Source organism: Argentina silus (assembly GCF_951799395.1).
Source record: "Argentina silus genome assembly, chromosome: 20".
Lineage (NCBI taxonomy): Eukaryota > Metazoa > Chordata > Actinopteri > Argentiniformes > Argentinidae > Argentina > Argentina silus.
Genome location: NC_139674.1, coordinates 3805890 through 3826301, shown reverse-complemented (window position 1 = coordinate 3826301; position 20412 = coordinate 3805890). Strand labels below are relative to the sequence as shown.

The following is a 20412-nucleotide window of genomic DNA, read 5'->3' as shown; positions in this document are numbered from 1 at the left end:
ACAGGCTCACAGAGCAGGGACTTGCATCACACTCGCCTCTGATTTGTGTAACAAATACTTCTTTAATGTTTTACCAAAAGGCACTGTTTTTTGGAGTTTGGAGTTAAAAAAAAAAAAAAAAAAAAGTAATGATCTTCACCAGCATGGTTGAACAGTATACATTTGCCTTTACATGGTGTGGTCATTTCAGATGGGCATACAATACTAGAGAGGCAGGAAGCTGGGAGGCTGCAGTAGGTCCCGCTTGCCGTAGGTGTTGGAGCCCACATTGGTCGGGGCGTAGACTGTGCCGATGGTGTTGCTGGAGCGGGTCAGGAAGTCCGCCAGTCGCTGTGTCACACAGGTGGCTGTGTTGCACTTCCTCTTCATAATGTGGTGGCTGATGGGAGAGAGGATAACAGAGCAATCAATCAACCTGTCAATCAATGAAACAACACATCAAAACTGCCTCCTATTGCAACAGTTCAGAACAATGTAGCAAAGTGACACAATATCAGTCAGACTTAAATATACACAGTACATCGACTTTAGCTTTAACCCAGTGGGTTATTGAGAACTCATTCTCTTATATAGTAGGCCTATCAACCACTATTAATGAAATAATAATAACAACAATAGCCATAACTATGATTGTAATGATAGAAATAGTACTAATACAGTATAAAACCATATGAATATAAATGAGTATAATATCATATGCTCATTTACTTTATAATTCAATATTATTATCAGTATAAAATGAAATAAAAATTAATTCCGTCTATACATTTATGAATCAACCCCACATGACTAGAACCTACTCCTGAAAGCAATGTGGTCTAATAACAAAGGTACGTTTTTTTTCTTATGATGACTGATTTATAGATGATTCAATTACTTTAGACAAATGTAGTGGTTGTAAGTCGCTTTGGATAAAAGCGTCTGCTAAATGTAAAAAATGTAAATGTAAAAATGTAAACCTGTTGACCGCCGTGAGTCCTCTCTGGGACCGCGCGTCCATAAGGCTGAGGAAGGGGTTGTAGATGAGTTCAGGCACCAGCCAACCTTCTCTGTCCTTGAGCGCGCTTTCCTGCTCACTGGACGACGAACTGAAGTACCTGACTCAGTGCAAAAAAAGAGGCAAACTAGTTGACACCATTGTTTGATACCCACTTCAAAAAACTGCTCGATTCTCCGGAGGCGTAACGAGAAGTGGCCACTCTGTCCCCCACGAGAGCGCACTTGGGTTCCTTCCCGCGCGCAACGCTCCGCTGCCTCTACTTCATAAGGACACAACCCGACCTCACGGATCTCGCAAATGCAAAAATACTAAATCTCAAAAGCCGACTGCAGGTTATCTCAAGTCCTTGATTCCTTTCAGTTCAAGATGACTGTGCCAGTTCAATTACGCCAATCTGATATAATCGGTCGGTGTTTCAGTTGAGTGATACATTTTCCCTTTCGTCCCCTACTCTTAACCTAAACGTATGAGAACAATTAAACATAATCGGAAGACACCACGAAACTTTTAAAGTCATTGCACTCCACAAGAACTGACTCTCCAAAGCGCAAAAAATTGTTCAGTAGGCGCACTCACCTGTTGCTAGGGGCGGTGGCGACGCAGCGCAGTAGCACGAGTGGCATGAGCAGTAGCACGGGTAGCCTCAGGTGATACATAGTGCACGAGGGTTCCCTGAAAGGACACAAAAACACAGACTCCCAATTCAGTAACTCTCTCTCTCTCGCACACACACACACACACACACACACACACACACACACACACACACACACACACACACACACACACACACACACTCACAGCTGCTGGGTGGCTGTGCATATGCCTACAGTAGGAATATTGCTTGGTGCAGTAACCTACCCGTCTAGCTCCCCAACCCCTGCAGAACATACTCTTACACACAGGGGAGCTGTAGAAGCCAAGGTTCCATGGGTAGTACACACTATATACACGCTATGTTAACACAGTTTACCCCAAAACCTAAATGGGATGAGTGAAAAGACTGACTGTCATCAAGTGAAAAGAGTGAAAAGACTAGACTGTCATCAAGAAAACAGTACAGAGACGCTCTCAGCTGAACCGGCAGAGGGGTACAGTCCGTTAACTTCACCTGCCTCTGTACACTCCTATCATAACATGCTCAGTTCAAAGATATAACAAAAGAGAACAGGCTATACTCACCCTCAGTAGTTCAAGCCAATAGCCAGTAGTTCCAAAAGACACTGGTGCTGTTGTGGCTGGCAGGTCTCTCAGGCTGCCAAACACACCGGCTGACTGTTATAGGCTCCACCGTCAACCACTTGTGACATCACCCTCTCCAAATATAGCCCTGTGTTTCCATTATCAGAGATGGGGGATTCACTTGAAGAAACTCAATCCACAGTGAGAAACACCCACACACATGCACACACGCCACACACACACACACACACACACACACACACGTCACCAACGTCATCATCTTCGTCATCATCATCATCACGACTGTGGTTGGGCTGACCTGCCGTATACGCACTCTGGATAATTTACACAGCCCAGGGAGAAACCAGACATTCATTTTACATCAAAACATTACATCAAAACATTGCAAGTTTTTGCGCACCAACTTCCACGGCCACAGTTCTCACTAGTCCTGAGGCAATTGCATGAGGAATAGGATAATTATTCATAAGGATGAAAACAGTCAATAACAGTCATATATCTCTTATATTTTCTAACTCAATTACTGTAACAAAGAGTGTATGGAGCTCTCATTAATATATTATTATATAGCATATTCAATCACTTCATCTTGTAATCAAAGCATTCTCTGATATGCTACATTATTATATCAGTGCAGTATCACATCATCTACGTCTCCTTAATCCCAATGCCCACCCCAATGTACTCCTCACTTCATCGCACTCCACATTATTAGAAAAAGGGTTCTGAAAGGGTATTTCGACTGTCCCTGTGCGAGAACCCTTTGGAGAACACTTACTGAATACTGTAGGTTCCATGCACAACCCTTTTGGGGTCCATTTAGAACCTTCTGTGGAAAGGGTTCTACATGGAACCCAAATGAGGACTGTAGTACATGGAACCCAAAAGGGTTCTCCCAAAGGGACAGCCGAATAACTCTTTACGGTTATAGATAGCACCTATTTATTTTTTAGAGTACGCAAGTGAGCATAAATGGATGAGGCAGAGTTCAGGATGACATGAGTTGAGAGTTTGGTTCTCACTACAGTAGCCAGAAGTTTCAGTCCAACTTCCATGGAAGTTTCTGGAATGACTCCTCATGGTTACTCTGTGTGGGCGTGTGCTCAGATGGAGAAGGTCAATCACCAGACACAGTCAACCACCAGAGCCCAGGGGTCCACAGACGGAGGCAGTGCTCCTGGTAAGTGCAGGGTCTTAACCACAGGCCTGAGCTGGGGGAGTAGGAGGCTACTGCAGTCCTAATGGAGCTCTGTCGAACGCCCACTCCTGGTCCTGGCTGTTTGGATGTTCACCACCAGTCTCCCCATTGACCAGCTCCATCTCCTAGCACACTTCAATCACACAAACACCCACTTATGGAAGCCAGACCGTCCCCAGCTTTCCCCTCACCCAACCGTCTTTATAAACAAGGCCAGAGGGCTTTAACATATTCTACAGATGATGTTCATGATGTTTGACACCTTTGATTACGCTGTGTGAGAGTAATATAATGACCAATGTATTGATAATGTCAATTATTATTGATAAGACAATGATATCTTTGAGATGGTGTAAGATTCCTCTACATGTGACAGTATTTAAACCCAGGTCTCCCACATGGAAGATCCAAGCATCTACCATTAGGCTAAGAGGACATCCTCAAGGCCCAAGGGTAACACATGTCTCTGAGTTTATATGTCTCTGATAGGGCTACCTCAACACGAGCGTGTGATTCCAAACCACCTCCGCTACATACACATATCAAAACAAGTCACATCATGTTTATGTATTATTCACAATATACAAAGCACTGTGTCCAATGGTTCTACCACATTTTTCTCATTCCTTTTTGATTTACGGATGGCGAATAAAAGCAAAGGAGGAGGAGAAGAGTGTCACTCTGGGAGGTTCAGACAGAGAAGGCAATCTTGTGAAAAGGGAGGGAGAGAAAAGGAGAGGGATAGGGGGATCAGAATGGGGCAGAGAAGAACGTGATGAAGGACTTGGTGATGAAGGAGGGAAGAGAGGCGGGGTGCAGTGTGAGTGGGAGGTAGAGAGACACAGAAGAGCAGGCAAGTGTAGAAAATTAGCAAGAGGATGATATGTATGTAGACACCTGTTCTATGCTGACACCAAGTGGTCATTTATGTTCATTACATAAAGATAGCCAGACAGACAGAGACAGACAGACAGACAGACAGACAGGCAGGCAGACAGACAGACAGATAGACAGACAGACACATAGATAGATAGAAAGATAAATGACTGTGGTTTGAAATAAGGGTGTGTGTGTGTGTGTGTGTGTGATTACAACACATGATATCAACAAATGACATGTTCAGTGTTTATCTTCAAGCCTCCATGGGGTCAGAGGTGGGGGCTCTCTGATAATCGGATGTCCACAAATGTGCGGAGGTTCACTCGATTCACGACACACACTGTGAGGTTAGGAGTGGTTACTGTCAATCAGGGTCATCTTGTGTACACTAACACACAGGCATATGCATACTGCACATGAAGAACACACAAATAAGAGTATACATACATACACACACACACACACACACACACACACACATGAACGCACGCATGCACGCATGCACACACACACACACACACACACACACACACACTGTTTCAGTAATCAACACAACACCCACACTGTGCTTACAGCTGTCCTCCATAATGTTCACACTAAATATAGCGGCATACACAGTGTCTCATTTCCTGGAAACACTTCATCCATTTCCAAGTGAGTTCAATTATAAAAGATGAAATACGTCAATAATACTCAAGGCCTCCTTTATTACAGTAAAGAATACAAACGTAGTCTATGACGACATGAAGGGTGACGTCTTTTTGCTCAGCACAGGGGGGGCCATTCTTGACCATGGAGGGCCACAGAGTGTGCAGGACCAGCCCAGCACTACAGTAGTAACACACATAATTCAGGCTTTATTACAGAAATGATGGTCAATGAATCATCATTTGTTAGCTCAGGTTAGCACTAATGCTAAAACCAAGTTGTAGACGTTAGTGCTGGGCTAGAGCAAACGTCTGCAGTGCACATCGCTACGCACCTCCCCATGGCCAAGACTGTCCCCAACCATCTGAACCAAGTTGTCAGTGCTGTGTCTCTCTGCAGTGGGAGCAGGCTAACAAGCTAACGCAGCTGCTAGCCCTGAGGACCCTCAGCTTTCCCCTCTGTGTGCCTGTGTTCAGCCAGGTGGTTCTCTGGGTTGGAGCTCTCTCTCTGGGGTTGCAGCAGGGCCTCCCCCTCAGACTGGCCGTTGGCCTGCTCAGCGGGCTCACCCTCCCCCTCCTTCCTCCTCCCCTCAGGAGCAGCAGAGGGAACATCCGCCTCCTCTCTGACTGACCGCTGGCTCTCCATCTCCTCCCCAGCCTGGCTGTGATTTCTCAGGGGCTCATTGGGGTTCTCTCCCTGGGTGTCTTGTAGCTGCACCCCCTCTGTGTCCTTCTGAGTGGGGAGGGGTTTCCCCTCTTCTCCCAGGGGGTGACTGTGCTCCCCTTCCGCATCTCCCTCACCATCTTTGGGGGTCTGAAGCTGTGAGCTGGGCTGGTCAGGGGCTTTGTGGGTCTGAAGTTCGATCTCCCTTTGTGCGTTGGGCTGTTCCTGGGCTTTGCCCCCCTCTTTCCGGAACTGCCTCCTGAGCAGGATGATGACAACGATGATGAAGAAGTAGGAGGAGCCACTGAGACAGGTGATCAGGCCCAGGAATATCACCCTGCATTCAGAGGACAGGGCACATCACAAATCAGATATAACGCATAAACACATACACATACCCACACACATACACGCATACACCCAACCCCCCCCCCCCCCCCCCACACACACACACACACAAACACACACACACACACACACCCATACCCCCCCCCCCCCCACACACACACACACAAACAAACAAAATATCCCTACCTGTACATATCAGAGTCATACATTCGACAGGCACCCCTGCCCCCACACTTCTTGACCCCCCAATTCAAACAGGTCGAGTCAATCAAAGCTCCAAAGTATACAGGTGCTGGAATACCACCTGCAGGGGGAGCAGTGTCAGGACATGATGCCACAGGGTCAGGTAGAGTAGGCCGTGATAACAAAAGACACCTAACTAGATTCTCATAAACGTTCCACTGTCACTACTTGATCTGCATTATCAGATTGGAAAACCGAGATAAGAGACCAATGAAAATGATAGTCTAGTTTACCGAGGGTTCTCATCACCAAGGTTTGGATGCCCAGCGCCAGGGATTTGAGTTCAGGCTTGATGCACCTAAAACACAGCTGGATATTATATACCACAACCACAGTCACCTCACACACAAGTGAATCAGGGGTTACCTCAATATGACAGGGGTTGACCCACATCAAAGAAGGGAAGAAGGAGGTGTTTAACTGATAGAGATTCCCCGAGGGAGGGAGAAAAGTAGGAAGGACGCATTTTAGGAGAATTGGAACAGGGTGGGCCTTTGATTCATTTGAGGATTCTTGTTAGGAGTATTGGACTAAGGACACTGACCGTATGATGACCATGTAACCGGGTGTGGTCCCCAGAGAGTTGATGAAGGAGCTGAGCACTGACACAGCCATGTAGGACGTGAAACTCCTGCTGCAGTCTCCGGTACGAGGGCACTGGCCCAGTGTCACTGACATACTGCCCCCTGGTGGTGGGGAGGATGACACACAGCTACAGTTGTGGAAGACCTGCCAGAAAAACAACGAACACAACATTTTTGAGTAACAATCTTGGGACAGTTTTACTATAACGTATCATTCATTAATTCATTAATTCACTCACTCATTCATATCAATATCAGTCACACTGAATACCTCTCTGACACAAGCCAGTCTACATGACTTTGATAAGTGTTTCATGCATATATAATTGATAAATATGACACTGTGTTTTCATACATCATATGTTATTGATTATTAACCTACCGTGTTCTTGCCGTATCCCGTGGATCGGGAGCAGCCTGCCAGACACGGGGACATGTATGTGATACCGTTCTCTGAACACACAGGTTCCCACTCCCTCGCCGAACACGAACAGTCTCTGTTACACTCTGACAACAGCATGCTCCCATTGTCTGATATGCCTGGGGTCCTAGTGGACACAGTCTGGTTCAGTAACACACACTTGCTCCACATTGTGCTGTCTTAGACACAGGTGTAAATTGGGCAAGTACTGTAGGACTCCACAGGAGGGAGACCTCTCCAAGCCAATGAGAGATTTTGGGTCTATCCTATGTATTATACTCAACTTTTACAACCCTTTTCGACCTTTTTCAAATCTTTGGAAATTAATGAATATACATTCGTAATATCTTTCTTCTGTAATCTTTCAAATCATCAAAACACATGAAAATCACACTGAGGCAAACTAACAAATGAACTACACGACAAACTAGTAGCCTATGACCCAGAACACGAGGTTGGCATTGTGTCTGTGTGTTTATGATGTAGTGTATGACATTTTTTGACCAGTGGCCTCACTTCTCGCGTATTCCTTGTTTACAGGTAAACCAGGTTACTGCGGGCCTGATCGCTCATTCTATAAATTCATAAGCAACCAACCAGGTTTCAGAACTTGCGCCGCACCCTGGTAACATCAGAAAGTTACCTATTATGCGTACCATATTATGACGTCATGTTCGAAACGTCAACTATTATGACGTTTATTCTAATACACCATGAAAACGTAAGAACGAAACGACTTGAGCTCAGTCGTCAATATGTATTTCAACGGGACATCCCCCGTGCCCGCTACGGGGGTTGTTAACTACCTAACAACGACTTTATATGCGTTTTTTATAGCCGGATTGGATGTAAGTAGCCGCCACGAAGTTAGGAAGATGCATTTTCGTTATAGCCTAATGTAATTTATGCAATTGTTGGACATTAAGGTTTTAAAGATAGGATATATGTTCTTATACTGCTTATTTGAGTGCAATTGGGACATGCTCCAATGTGATGTCTCCCTTCCTATATCTTACTTTCTCGTTTGCTGTTGGGCCAATGACTTGCTACTTGCTATGTACTATTTTCCACTCTATGCAGTTTCACTCCACTCTGCCTGAGGAATGGCAGTTTGGACCAACATGGTACTACGAGGTTTCTATAGTGGTGTGTCTCCTGGTGTTCCTCTGGATGGTATGATGTTTGCCTTATGACTATGTTACTATAGGTTTCACAACCATTATTGTGTTAAGGTTAGGGCTCTTTTTGTATAAATGCTCCATTAACTCTAAATCTAGTCCATGGTTTCATATTTTTCTCATTGCCCTTGGCTCTCTCTGTGTTACAGCCAAGCAGAACACACCAATGTGAGTAATCCTACTTTTCGTTATTTATTATTATTTCAATATTGATAGCTGCTATATGTAAGCCAAGACTAATATCACATTTTCTCCACTGTGTCTAAATAGCGTTGCATAAGCAATTCAAACAACGGATCATGCAACTTCTACATGACAATTGCGACTCCTTGGTGAAGCTCTCCAGAATAGAACTACTTGTACGTAATGTGGGACTTTTTGGGACTAATTTGAATAACCACACATAACATCCCGAATGATCATATTCTATTTTGTAAATCTGTTTGATTTTAGGTGCAGGAATATGAAGACATTCTGAGTCAGTCCCAAGAGAACCTGAATCAGGTAAGCAGTCCATCATAGCCCTTTAGTTTCCTACTAAATGCTGAACATTTGTTTTTATTGACTCAGAGAAGTGACTTCCCCCAGGAAGTCATTGATTCTTTTTTATTCTACCTCTTATATTGACCATCTCTCTCTCTCTCATCTGTTATGTGAATTGTCACACACACAGACGAGTATCCTACAGTTACTGTAATATCAAGATCATCTCCTGTTTTGCTGTTCTTTTTTGTAAATTTGTAAATTTGTTATTGCTATCTTGCTAATATTTTACTAATTTCTTGTCAAAATTTGCTGTTGTTTTTTATGTCCCATGCAACAACCTGTCCCATGCAAAGTCAATTTCCTGTTTGTGCAAATATACTTGGCCAAATAAAAGAATTCTGATTCTGATTCTGATTCTGATTTTCCCCCCAAGGAGATACTGAGAGTTGTGGACAAACCGAATGACCAGAGATCTGCAGACATGATCTCACTGAGACTTGCTACTCTGGGACAAAGGCGAAACCTAGAGGCGGTTAAGGATTTAGTGAGTGAATTACTGCTCAAACTCTCTTTTGAGGCGTAATGATGAAATGTAGCTGTCTTCCTAAGACAAGGTTTCTGATCCCTCTTCTAATAGATTAGACTGATGGACAACAACAGTGTTGAAGAGGGGCCCAGCAACCACCACCATCGTGGCGATGCTAAGGTTCCCACCAGCACTGAGACCGCCGGTGAGTCCACCACACAATGTTGTTAGCATGCAAAAAACATACAAACTGTTGGACAATCTACCTGGTAGATGTCTTTGTCAGGATGGCCTGAGGGTAGAAGCACACACAAATGATTGACCACTAAGCTCTCTGTTGCTGTTTGTAAAATCATCAACTTTGTTGCAGATGCTAAGAGTCAGGAGCAGATGATGAATGCTGTCTTAGTAAGTTGGTGTAGTGTTAAGTCACACAGTATGAGATGTTAGTATAGTTTTAGGTGATGAAATTATTGTGAATGGAAAATTTGATGTGGATTGCAGAAAGGCACCTGCTATTCAGTTTCCCTTAAAACACTGTTATTTTGCAATCAGTCTGTTGCTTGCTTTTGTAAAGTAAAGAATCATTTTCCACAGGTCAAAACTGCATCTCAGGAGAAGCAGATGACAGGTCTCGAGGGTATGTTATGTTATAGGCTCACAATATTTCCCATCAGCCAGTTTTGACTTAATTCTTTCTCACTATGAACTTGTGACTGTTTATTTTGTCACAGCGCAAGTCCATCAACTCATGGAGGAGAACAGTTTTCTAGAAATAGACAATGACAACCTTAAAAAGAAGCTGAGCCTAACGGACAGCATCTACCACCCCACAGTTTCCACCCTGTAAGTGGATGGGATATTATTAGGATTCATAATTTTTTTTGTATCATAGTAGAATCTGTTCCCATTCACACCGCATTTAAATTGTGTGTCCTCACAGGACGAATGCCCTGAAGACTGCTTCCAACAACGCACATGAGCTGAAGGTCTCTCAAAATCAGATCTCAGACTTAAAAAAGGAGCTCCTAACGACAGGCAGCAACCACAAGAAAGAGGTAAACCAGCCTGTCACTTACACTGTTCACCACAAATACGCTGACATCACGCTAAGGACGTCTGTCAAATACTGAGACACCACACTCTACATCAGCACTCATCAGTTTGGTCTTCTCAAGGGATTTACTTCCTTTGTCTAAAGGGATTTACTCCCTTATTCATTCAGGCTTTATTTCTTTATTCTTCCCTTTTTTTAAATGTTGTTTTCTTCTGTATTAGGTTGAGGTCCTCCAGAACAAGATCCAGGAGATCTCGGTAAGGAGAACATTCAATTGAAACCCTGATGACTTTTTACCATCTGTTATAGGGTGCTGGTCTTGACTCTAAAATGTAATTTTACATTTCTTGTCTTTTAATCAAGGCCTCTGCTACCGAACACGCTTTGACCAAGATGAAGACCGAACTCACTCTCCAGAAAAGTGAGCCCCCCCCTAACTCCCCCCGTGCTGTCATTACACCTTGATCTATAGCCCTTCTCCACCCCCTATCCTGAGAATGATCACTTAGAAAACAATCTCACTTCCTCTGTACACATTTACACTAAGATCCATCGTATGTCATGTGAAAATGGAACCCTAACCCTTTCCATCGATTCACGTCTATGAGAACTCGACTGTAAGGCTATGGAGCTACAAGTTCACGGTTCATGTTGTAACACTTCATCATTCTGTTCTTCTTTGTCTAGAAATAGACAATGACAACCTTAAAAAGAAGCTGAGCCTAACGGACAACATCGACCACCCGACAGTTTCCACCCTGTAAGTGGATGGGATATTATTTGTATTAATTATTTTTTTTGTATCATAGTCGAATTTCTTCCCATTCACACAGCATTTAAATTGTGTGTCCTCACAGGACGAATGCCCTGAAGACTGCTTCCAACAACATACATGAGCTGAATGTCTCTCAAAATCAGATCTCAGACTTAAAAGAGGAGCTCATAACGACAGGCAGCAACCACAAGAAAAAGGTAAACCAGCCTGTCACTTACACTGTTCACCACAAATACACTGACATCACAGTAAGGACGTCTGTCAAATACTGAGACACCACACTCTACATCAGCACACTCTACATCAGCACACTCTACACCAGCACACTCTACATCAGCACTCATCAGTTTGGTCTTATCTAATGGGATTTACTTCCTTTGTCTCAAGGGATTTACTTCCTTATTCATTCAGGCTTTATTTCCTTATTCTTCCCTTTTTTAATGTTGTTTTTTCTGTATTAGGTTGAGGTCCTCCAGAACAAGATCCAGGAGATCTCGGTAAGGAGAACATTCAATTGAAACCCTGATGACCTTTTACCATCTTTTATAGGGTGCTGGTCTTGACTCTAAAGTGAAATTTTACATTTTTTGTCTTTAGATCAAGGCCTCTGCTTCCGACCACGCTTTGACCAAGATGAACACAGAACTAACTCTTCAAAAAAGTGAGCCCCCCCCCCCATGCTGTCACTACACCTTGATCCTCTGGTCCTCTATGGCTCAGTTGGTAGAGCATGGCACTAACAACGCTTAGGTTGTGGGTTTGATTCCTGCTGGGACCATATCTATACTGAAATGTATGCACTCACTGCAATGTAAGTCCCTTTGGATAAAAGCGTCAGCTAAATGGCATATATTACTTGATCTGTAGCCCTTCTCCACCCCCCATCCTGAGAATGATCAATTAGAAAACAATCTCACTTCCTCTGTACACATTTACACTAAGATCCATCGTATGTCATGTGAAAATGTCTTTCCATCGATTCACGTCTATGAGAACTCGACTGTAAGGCTATGGAGCTACAAGTTCACGATTCATGTTATAACACTTCATCATTCTATTCTTCTTTGTCTAGAAACGACTACCCCTCACCAGGCAGACGCGCACCCTGCAGCAAGGAACAGTGCTGTTAAGAACCACCACAAGAAGACCACCAAGGCCACCAACACAGGCCAGTGCATTAGCCTAGCAGGACTGAAGCATGCAACAAAGGAGAACCACCACAAGAAGACCACCAAGGCCACCAACACCGGCCAGTGCATGGCAGGACTGAAGTGTCTCTTCAGGAGGTCCAATAAGAGTAAGAGACAGGAATTACATGCATTTGGTGTCACTGAGTGATAGATGGGAACCTTTCATTCAACTTTTTTTTATTTGTATCATCCATGAACTTGTGACTGTTTATTTTGTCACAGCGCAAGTCCATCAGCTCATGGAGGAGAACAGTTTTCTAGAAATAGACAATGACAACCTTAAAAAGAAGCTAAGCCTAACGGACAGCATCTCCCACCCGACAGTTTCCACCCTGTAAGTGGATGGGATATTACTAGTATTAATAAAAATGTTTGAATCATCGTAGAATCTGTTCCCATTCACACAGCATTTAAATTGTGTGTCCTCACAGGACGAATGCCCTGAAGACTCCTTCCAACAACACATATGAGTTGAAGGTCTCTCAAAATCAGATCTCAGACTTAAAAGAGGAGCTCATAACGACAGGCAGCAACCACAAGAAAGAGGTAAACCAGCCTGTCACTTACACTGTTCACCACAAATACGCTGACATCACGCTAAGGACGTCTGTCAAATACTGAGATACCACACTCTCCACCAGCACACTCTACATCACCACACTCTCCACCAGCACACTCTACATCACCACACTCTACATCAGCACTCATCAGTTTGGTCTTGTCTAATGGGATTTACTTCCTTTGTCTCAAGGGATTTACTCTCTTATTCATTCAGGCTTTATTTCCTTATTCTTCCCTTTTTTTAAATGTTGTTTTCTTCTGTATTAGGTTGAGGTCCTCCAGAACAAGATCCAGGAGATCTCGGTAAGGAGAACATTCAATTGAAACCCTGATGACTTTTTACCATCTTTTATAGGGTGCTGGTCTTGACTCTAAAATGTAATTTTACATTTCTTGTCTTTTAATCAAGGCCTCTGCTACCGAACACGCTTTGACCAAGATGAAGACCGAACTCACTCTCCAGAAAAGTGAGCCCCTCCTAACTCCCCCCCGTGCTGTCATTACACCTTGATCTGTAGCCCTTCTCCACCCCCCATCCTGAGAATGATCACTTAGAAAACAATCTCACTTCCTCTGTACACATTTACACTAAGATCCATCGTATGTCATGTGAAAATGGAACCCTAACCCTTTCCATCGATTCACGTCTATGAGAACTTGACTGTAAGTCTATGGAGCTACAAGTTCACGATTCATGTTATAACACTTCATCATTCTGTACTTCTTTGTCTAGAAACGACCACCCCTCACCAGGCAGACGCGCACCCTGCAGCAAGGAACAGTGCTGTTAAGAACCACCACAAGAGGAGCACCAAGGCCACCAACACCGGCCAGTGCATGAGCCTAGCAGGACTGATGCGTGCAAGAAAGCAGAACCACCACAAGAAGACCACCAAGGCCACCAACACAGGTCAGTGCATTAGCCTAGCAGGACTGAAGTGTCTCTTCAGGAGGTCCAATAAGAGTAAGAGACAGGAATTACATGCATTTGGTGTCACTGAGTGATAGATGGGAACTTTTCATTCAACCTTTTGTTATTTGTATCATCCATGAACTTGTGACTGTTTATTTTGTCACAGCGCAAGTCCATCAGCTCATGGAGGAGAACAGTTTTCTAGAAATAGACAATGACAACCTTAAAAAGAAGCTGAGCCTAACGGACAGCATCTCCCACCCGACAGTTTCCACCCTGTAAGTGGATGGGATATTACTAGTATTAATACATTTTTTTGTATCATAGTAGAATCTGTTCCCATTCACACAGCATTTAAATTGTGTGTCCTCACAGGACCAATGCCCTGAAGACTCCTTCCAACAACACATATGAGCTGAAGGTCTCTCAAAATCAGATCTCAGACTTAAAAGAGGAGCTCCTATCAACAGGCAGCAACCACAAGAAAGAGGTAAACCAGCCTGTCACTTACACTGTTCACCACAAATACACTGACATCACGCTAAGGACGTCTGTCAGATACTGAGACACCACACTCTACATCAGCACTCATCAGTTTGGTCTTGTCTAAAGGGATTTACTTCCTTTGTCTCAAGGGATTTACTTCCTTATTCATTCAGGCTTTATTTCCTTATTCTTCCCTTTTTTTTAATGTTGTTTTTTCTGTATTAGGTTGAGGTCCTCCAGAACAAGATCCAGGAGATCTCGGTAAGGAGAACATTCAATTGAAACCCTTTTTACCATCTTTTATAGGGTGCTGGTCTTGACTCTAAAGTGTAATTTTACATTTCTTGTCTTTTGATCAAGGCCTCTGCTACCGAACACGCTTTGACCAAGATGAAGACCGAACTCACTCTCCAGAAAAGTGAGCCCCCCCTAACTCCCCCCCGTGCTGTCATTACACCTTGATCTGTAGCCCTTCTCCACCCCCTATCCTGAGAATGATCACTTAGAAAACAATGTCACTTCCTCTGTACACATTTACACTAAGATCCATCGTATGTCATGTGAAAATGTCTTTCCATCGATTCACGTCTATGAGAACTTGACTGTAAGTCTATGGAGCTACAAGTTCACGATTCATGTTATAACACTTCATCATTCTGTACTTCTTTGTCTAGAAACGACCACCCCTCACCAGGCAGACGCGCACCCTGCAGCAAGGAACAGTGCTGTTATGAACCACCACAAGAGGAGCACCAAGGCCACCAACACAGGCCAGTGCATGAGCCTAGCAGGACTGATGCGTGCAAGAAAGCCAAAAGCGGAGGAGAACCACCACAAGAAGACCACCAACACCTGCCAGTGCTTTAGCCTAGCAGGACTGAAGCGTCTCTTCAGGAGGTCCAATAAGAGTAAGAGACAGGAATTACATGCATTTGGTGTCACTGAGTGATAGATGGGAACCTTTCATTCAACTTTTTTTTATTTGTATTTGTATTTTTTATATTTTGCATCCATAATTTCAAGGGCCTTGTGAAATAAACATGCCTGTCAATATGTGTGTATATGGTGTGTGTGTATATGGTATATGTGTGTGTATATGGTATATGTGTGTGTATATGGTGTGTGTGTATATGGTATATGTGTGTGTATATGGTGTGTGTGTATATGGTATATGTGTGTGTATATGGTATATGTGTGTGTATATGGTGTGTGTGTATATGGTATATGTGTGTGTATATGGTGTGTGTGTATATGGTATATGTGTGTGTATATGGTGTGTGTGTATATGGTATATGTGTGTGTATATGGTGTATGTGTATATGGTATATGTGTGTGTATATGGTGTATGTGTAGTGGCTGTTAGCCAAGTTGACTGAGGTTTACGTTGCTCCTCTCCACCGTTATGTCTGTCTCTCACTGTTGTCCCCTGTTCTCCCTCTGATGCTCTCAGAGTCCAAACCTACTGTCCCAGAGATGGTCACGCTGTATGGCATAGCCCCTCCCCGGGTGTACTACCGCCCCCCAGATCACAGTGCCAACAGGGACACCCCTACCGACATGGCCCCCATCCCGGACACCCCTGAGAGGTCCGCCATGGCGTTGACCTGGCCCATCGCGGTCCCGACTAAGTGGATGGAGCGCTGCAGACAGTCTAACTACTAGACTCTCCCACGCTTTTAACATAACCCCTGGACTTGACCTTCATACGAACTCTGACCATTCTTATTCTATTTTTATCCGATTAAGGATCACCAAAAAAATATTAATTTCTATTAACTTATAATAGAATCCTATAAAGCATCTTATAAAACCATCCTCTTGTTGTATGCTTGTTTTTGTTTCACTGAGGTAGCATGAAGAAACAGTTTTTTGGGGATCAGCAAAAATATATATTACCAATACCAGCACTAGTGTTATATTGGGATGTTTACCCATTGTACGAGACTGTCAGGCCGGCCACATGGACGTTGTCACACTTGGTGCCGAACTGGAGGAGGAGGAGGAGGTAGGCCATGAAGGAGGTGATGAAGGAGAGCTGGGCGCCAGAGACCACGCCCAGTTTATACCTCTTCATCAGCAACCCGCCCAGGAATATCCCCACGGCAACCACAGGCAGGTTCAAAACACCTGCAGGGAAGCACAGTGAAGTCTTTACGACCAATCAGCATCAAAGCTGCCAGATGGACATTTTTGTTTGGAGTTTGTCCAGGTTTTGGCTCTGTTTCTATACTTCCTTCCTTCCTTCCCTCCTTCCTATCGTCCTCCTTCCATGCTTCCTACCTCCCTTCATTGTCTTAGATAAACACTGATCTAACAAAGTTGAATTGGTGTAATGCGCCACAATGTACAATCGTTTAACAAAGGGTGTGGATAACTTCAAAAACGCTGCAACTACTAACCAATGAGGAAGTTGGCTCTGGCTGCAGACTGTCCAAACTGTTGCTCCATGTACTTGGCTTTGAAGGTGAGCAGGCCGATGAAGGAGTTGAACTTCAGAATGCCTCCACACAGCAGGAGGAAGTAGGCCGGGGTGCTCAGCAGCTTCTTCAATGAGGGCAGGAAGCCTGGGGAAGTCAACAAGAAAAGGCCACAGTTACCCTTTCATGATGCGTTGTGCGCGCTTCAGTTAGTGAGAGTTTTCTAATCAACCCACTGACACAGGTTTACACTCTAAACAAATGTGGATTTACCATGTTCTTTTTGCTAAACGGTATGTGTGTGCTGACAAAAAATGTAATAGCTGAAAAAGATTTCTATCATTAAAGATGAGCGAGGTGGACTCTGTTTTTCCGATATCTGAGATTACCTCAGGCCAGCTAATTATCGCATCTACCTTTAGCGATGTCATAGCATCTACCTTTAGCGATTTCGGCCAGCGTCATGTTATTGGCGGGGGCGTTCCCCGGCCCGTCCTGAGGTGCGTGCGGCAGCTTGTCCTCCTCGCCCTGCTTCGGCAGGGACCTGGGCAGGAACCAGAACGGGATGCCCGACACCAGCATGATGCCAGACGACACGAAGAAGCCCAGCCACCAGGCCCCGACCCAGCGGGCGTCCTGAGTGGTGATGGTCACACTCTCTGGGGGAAAGACATCTTATTGTCTGCAGCACTGGCACTAATGATAGCTATGATGACATGTAATGTATAATACACTGTACATACATTGAGTAGACAAACAGTGTTTAAAAACATTTTGACACACAGATAAACATTGTTCATACTAAGTGTGATGGGCACAGGTTTGAACCCGGGTCTCCCACATGGAAGACACACGTGTCAACCATTAGGCCAAAAGCATATCCTCAAGAGTGACACTTCAGTTTATATGTCTCAGGCAGGGCTACATCAACAGAGCGTGAGCGTGATTCTGAATCACCGCAGCTACATTAGGACACACATGTTCATACACTAAGTTGATGTTTGTGAGTCTCTTACCAAGATCGACAAAGCCAATATCTACATACAGCCTGGCACAAAGAGATCCCAGTAAGAATCCAAACATGGGACCCAGCAGTGTGATGGTCTGTAGACAAGCTGGGAATCACACAACATATTCACATTTACTCTTCAAATTGACATGACTGTAACATTTACATTGTTGAATGACATGTTGAAGTGTTGCGTCTGTCACCGGCTGGGCTTGAACCATGGCCCTCTCACATGGATACCACAGACCACCTGGTACGAGGGCTATATCTGGGCTTAGAAGTCACCTATCTAACTTACCTGCCTAACTCACCTATCTACCTCACCTATGTAACTCACCTATGTCACTCACCTGTCTAACTTACCTATCTAACTCACCTATGTAACTCACCTATGTAACTCACCTGTCTAACTCACCTATGTCACTCACCTGTCTAACTTACCTACCTAACTCACCTATCTAACTCACCTATGTAACTCACCTATGTAACTCACCTATGTAACTCACCTATGTAACTCACCTATGTCACTCCCCTGTGTAACTCACCTATCTAACTCACCTATCTAACTCACCTGTCTAACTCACCTATCTAACTCACCTATGTAAAATGCAGAGTTCTCAGCCTTGGCGAAGTCGTCGATGTATGAGATCCCTAGAGGAGTGACGGGGGTCTCTCCTATCCCCCTCAGGGCATTGCCCAGGAACACATAGATCCACATGTAGGAGCTGGAGTCTCTCACACAGCCTGCACACACACACACACACACACAGTGTTCAATTAGTATTAAAGTGTATGGACAACCATTACAACTAAACTCTTATGAGTTGTGAAGAGATGAGTAGCCTTGCCCAACACAAGCTTTAGCTCAGTGGGCTGACATCGTCTTGAGTCACTCACACCACCCAGGTTCAATACCTGGTTACACCCAGCATTCTGAGACAGGTAAATGTGAAAGGCCACTCAGGTGTGAGTCGTACCTGGGTTGTCATCTAGAGATGGTTCCATCTGGATCTCTGGGATGTCTGACTGTTTCAGAGGGTCCAGGCAGGAAGTAATACTGAAACTCTCATTCAACGAGCCTTGGATGACGGTGTCAAATTTGTAGCTATAGGAGACACACAAATCACATTGATGAGATATTGAGCAACAACTGTCTACATTTAGGTTTTTTTTGTTTATTTTACTTTTCATCTCTTCACCTGATATGAGTGTAGGACTTCAACTTGGCACTTCAGCTCTATCTTATTGTATCATTGTAACAGTATTTCTGGGTGTATTTTACCGTCCCATGAAGAAGTGTGGCAGGCCAGTGAGGAAGGATCCCACTGCCATGAGGAAGCAGCCCATGGCTATGAGCCTAGGCCGGTGCAGCTTGGCCCCAAAATGGCTGACAACAGCCAAGAACAGCAGGTTACCTGCAAGAGGACCAGGACACAGTACATAATACAACTACCCTACATGGAATTAATAGCATGGGATTGGTGTGACCATGGGCTCTGAGACCAATCCTGTTTGTAAATCCATGTAGGAGTGCAGAAGAGCACACAACAGAGAATGTAAAGAGGTTTACGTTTGACTAAAGAGTTGTGGATGGTTGGTTCACTCACTGAAGGTGAAAATGGAGAGGAGAAAATACAATACAGAGAGAAGAGAAGAGGAGAAGTGAGAGAGAAGAGAACAAATATGGTGGTTTTATCCAGGTTCTCATTAAAAAAAAATAAAAAAAATATGTATACTGTATATGTTTTTTTTAGGGCATTTCTGCTTTACTGGAGAGAGACAGTAGAGATTGACAGGAAGGATGGGTGAGGGGGGATAACATGCAGGATATGTCAATGGCCAAAACCAGGGACCTTGCGATGATATGCTATGTGCCTTAGTGGGCTAAGGTTATTAATTTTAAAACACGACGTTCAGGAGACTTGTTGATACCCATCTCAAAGCTGCCGTCGATGAGTCCAATGAGAGAGCTGGACAGGTCGAAGCGTCTCTCTATCTGTGTAATGGAGCTCTTCATGTAGGTCCCTGACAAGGCCTTTGAGAAGTAGGCGAAGGACAGCGCCACGATGAACATCTGAGAAGCACGAATGAACATCAAAACAACCCTGTTAGGCACACCTACTGCAGAGGTGAGATCACAGTGAGTTCTAAATGGAACACAAAAGGGTTCTTCAAAGGGTTCTTTCACAGGGGCAACCGTAGAACCCTTTTTTCTAAGAGTGTACAGCAGCCCACAGACCCATTGATGAATAATATCTGCATTTAATAACACCTTCACCACTTCACGCAAAGATGATGGCAATCTTTTCCTTTTTTGGTGGGATCAAAGCCTGTAAAGATCTCTGTAAATATACATATGTACAAAGACATTGTATATGGTGAAACACACAACAAATGACACTGAAAATATGGATTCTGGATTCAGCTCTACCACTCGACCACATTTGAGGTGTGAAAAACGTTTCTTTTTTTAACTTCGTGGTGCAGTATCCCTTTAAGCACCTTGAGAGTGGAGCAGCGGGAGCGTCTGGTGGTGGCATTCTGTTCAGAGGCACACAGAGCCTCCTGACTGGTCAGCCTCTCTCTGTCCTCCGCTGGGTCTCCCATCCTCCACAGTCAGATACAGG

The 20412-nt window shown here is 44.2% G+C and overlaps 3 protein-coding genes and 1 long non-coding RNA gene across 5 annotated transcripts; 2 read left to right on the top strand and 2 right to left on the bottom strand.

Moving 5' to 3' along the window:
• Window positions 1-204: 204 nt before the first annotated feature.
• iapp (islet amyloid polypeptide) lies at window positions 205-1656 on the bottom strand (the record flags this gene model as incomplete). The annotated part of the gene is made up of 3 exons (XM_083691997.1): window positions 205-379; window positions 960-1097; window positions 1577-1656. The coding sequence occupies 3 exons, from the start codon at window positions 1654-1656 to the stop codon at window positions 205-207; spliced, it is 393 nt and encodes a 130-aa protein (XP_083548123.1).
• Window positions 1657-5357: 3701 nt separating this feature from the next.
• On the bottom strand, window positions 5358-19859 carry slco1e1 (solute carrier organic anion transporter family, member 1E1; the record flags this gene model as incomplete). The annotated part of the gene is made up of 13 exons (XM_083691840.1): window positions 5358-5928; window positions 6126-6243; window positions 6416-6480; window positions 6727-6911; window positions 7149-7314; window positions 16291-16486; window positions 16759-16923; window positions 17217-17435; window positions 17793-17891; window positions 18383-18529; window positions 18763-18890; window positions 19068-19200; window positions 19718-19859. The coding sequence occupies 13 exons, from the start codon at window positions 19857-19859 to the stop codon at window positions 5358-5360; spliced, it is 2334 nt and encodes a 777-aa protein (XP_083547966.1).
• On the top strand, window positions 10065-10899 carry LOC310820234 (uncharacterized protein; the record flags this gene model as incomplete). Its single annotated transcript, XM_083691818.1, has 4 exons — window positions 10065-10223; window positions 10321-10435; window positions 10656-10691; window positions 10798-10899. The coding sequence occupies exons 1-4, from the start codon at window positions 10129-10131 to the stop codon at window positions 10897-10899; spliced, it is 348 nt and encodes a 115-aa protein (XP_083547944.1). The 5' UTR covers window positions 10065-10128.
• LOC310820417 lies at window positions 11117-11870 on the top strand. Of its 2 annotated transcripts, none has more exons than XR_014554813.1 (3): window positions 11117-11194; window positions 11292-11406; window positions 11807-11870. It is a non-coding gene; the product is annotated as an uncharacterized lncRNA (long non-coding RNA). The 2 variants fall into 2 exon arrangements; XR_014554814.1 differs by lacking the exon at window positions 11807-11870 and adding an exon at window positions 11671-11706.
• Window positions 19860-20412: the final 553 nt, after the last annotated feature.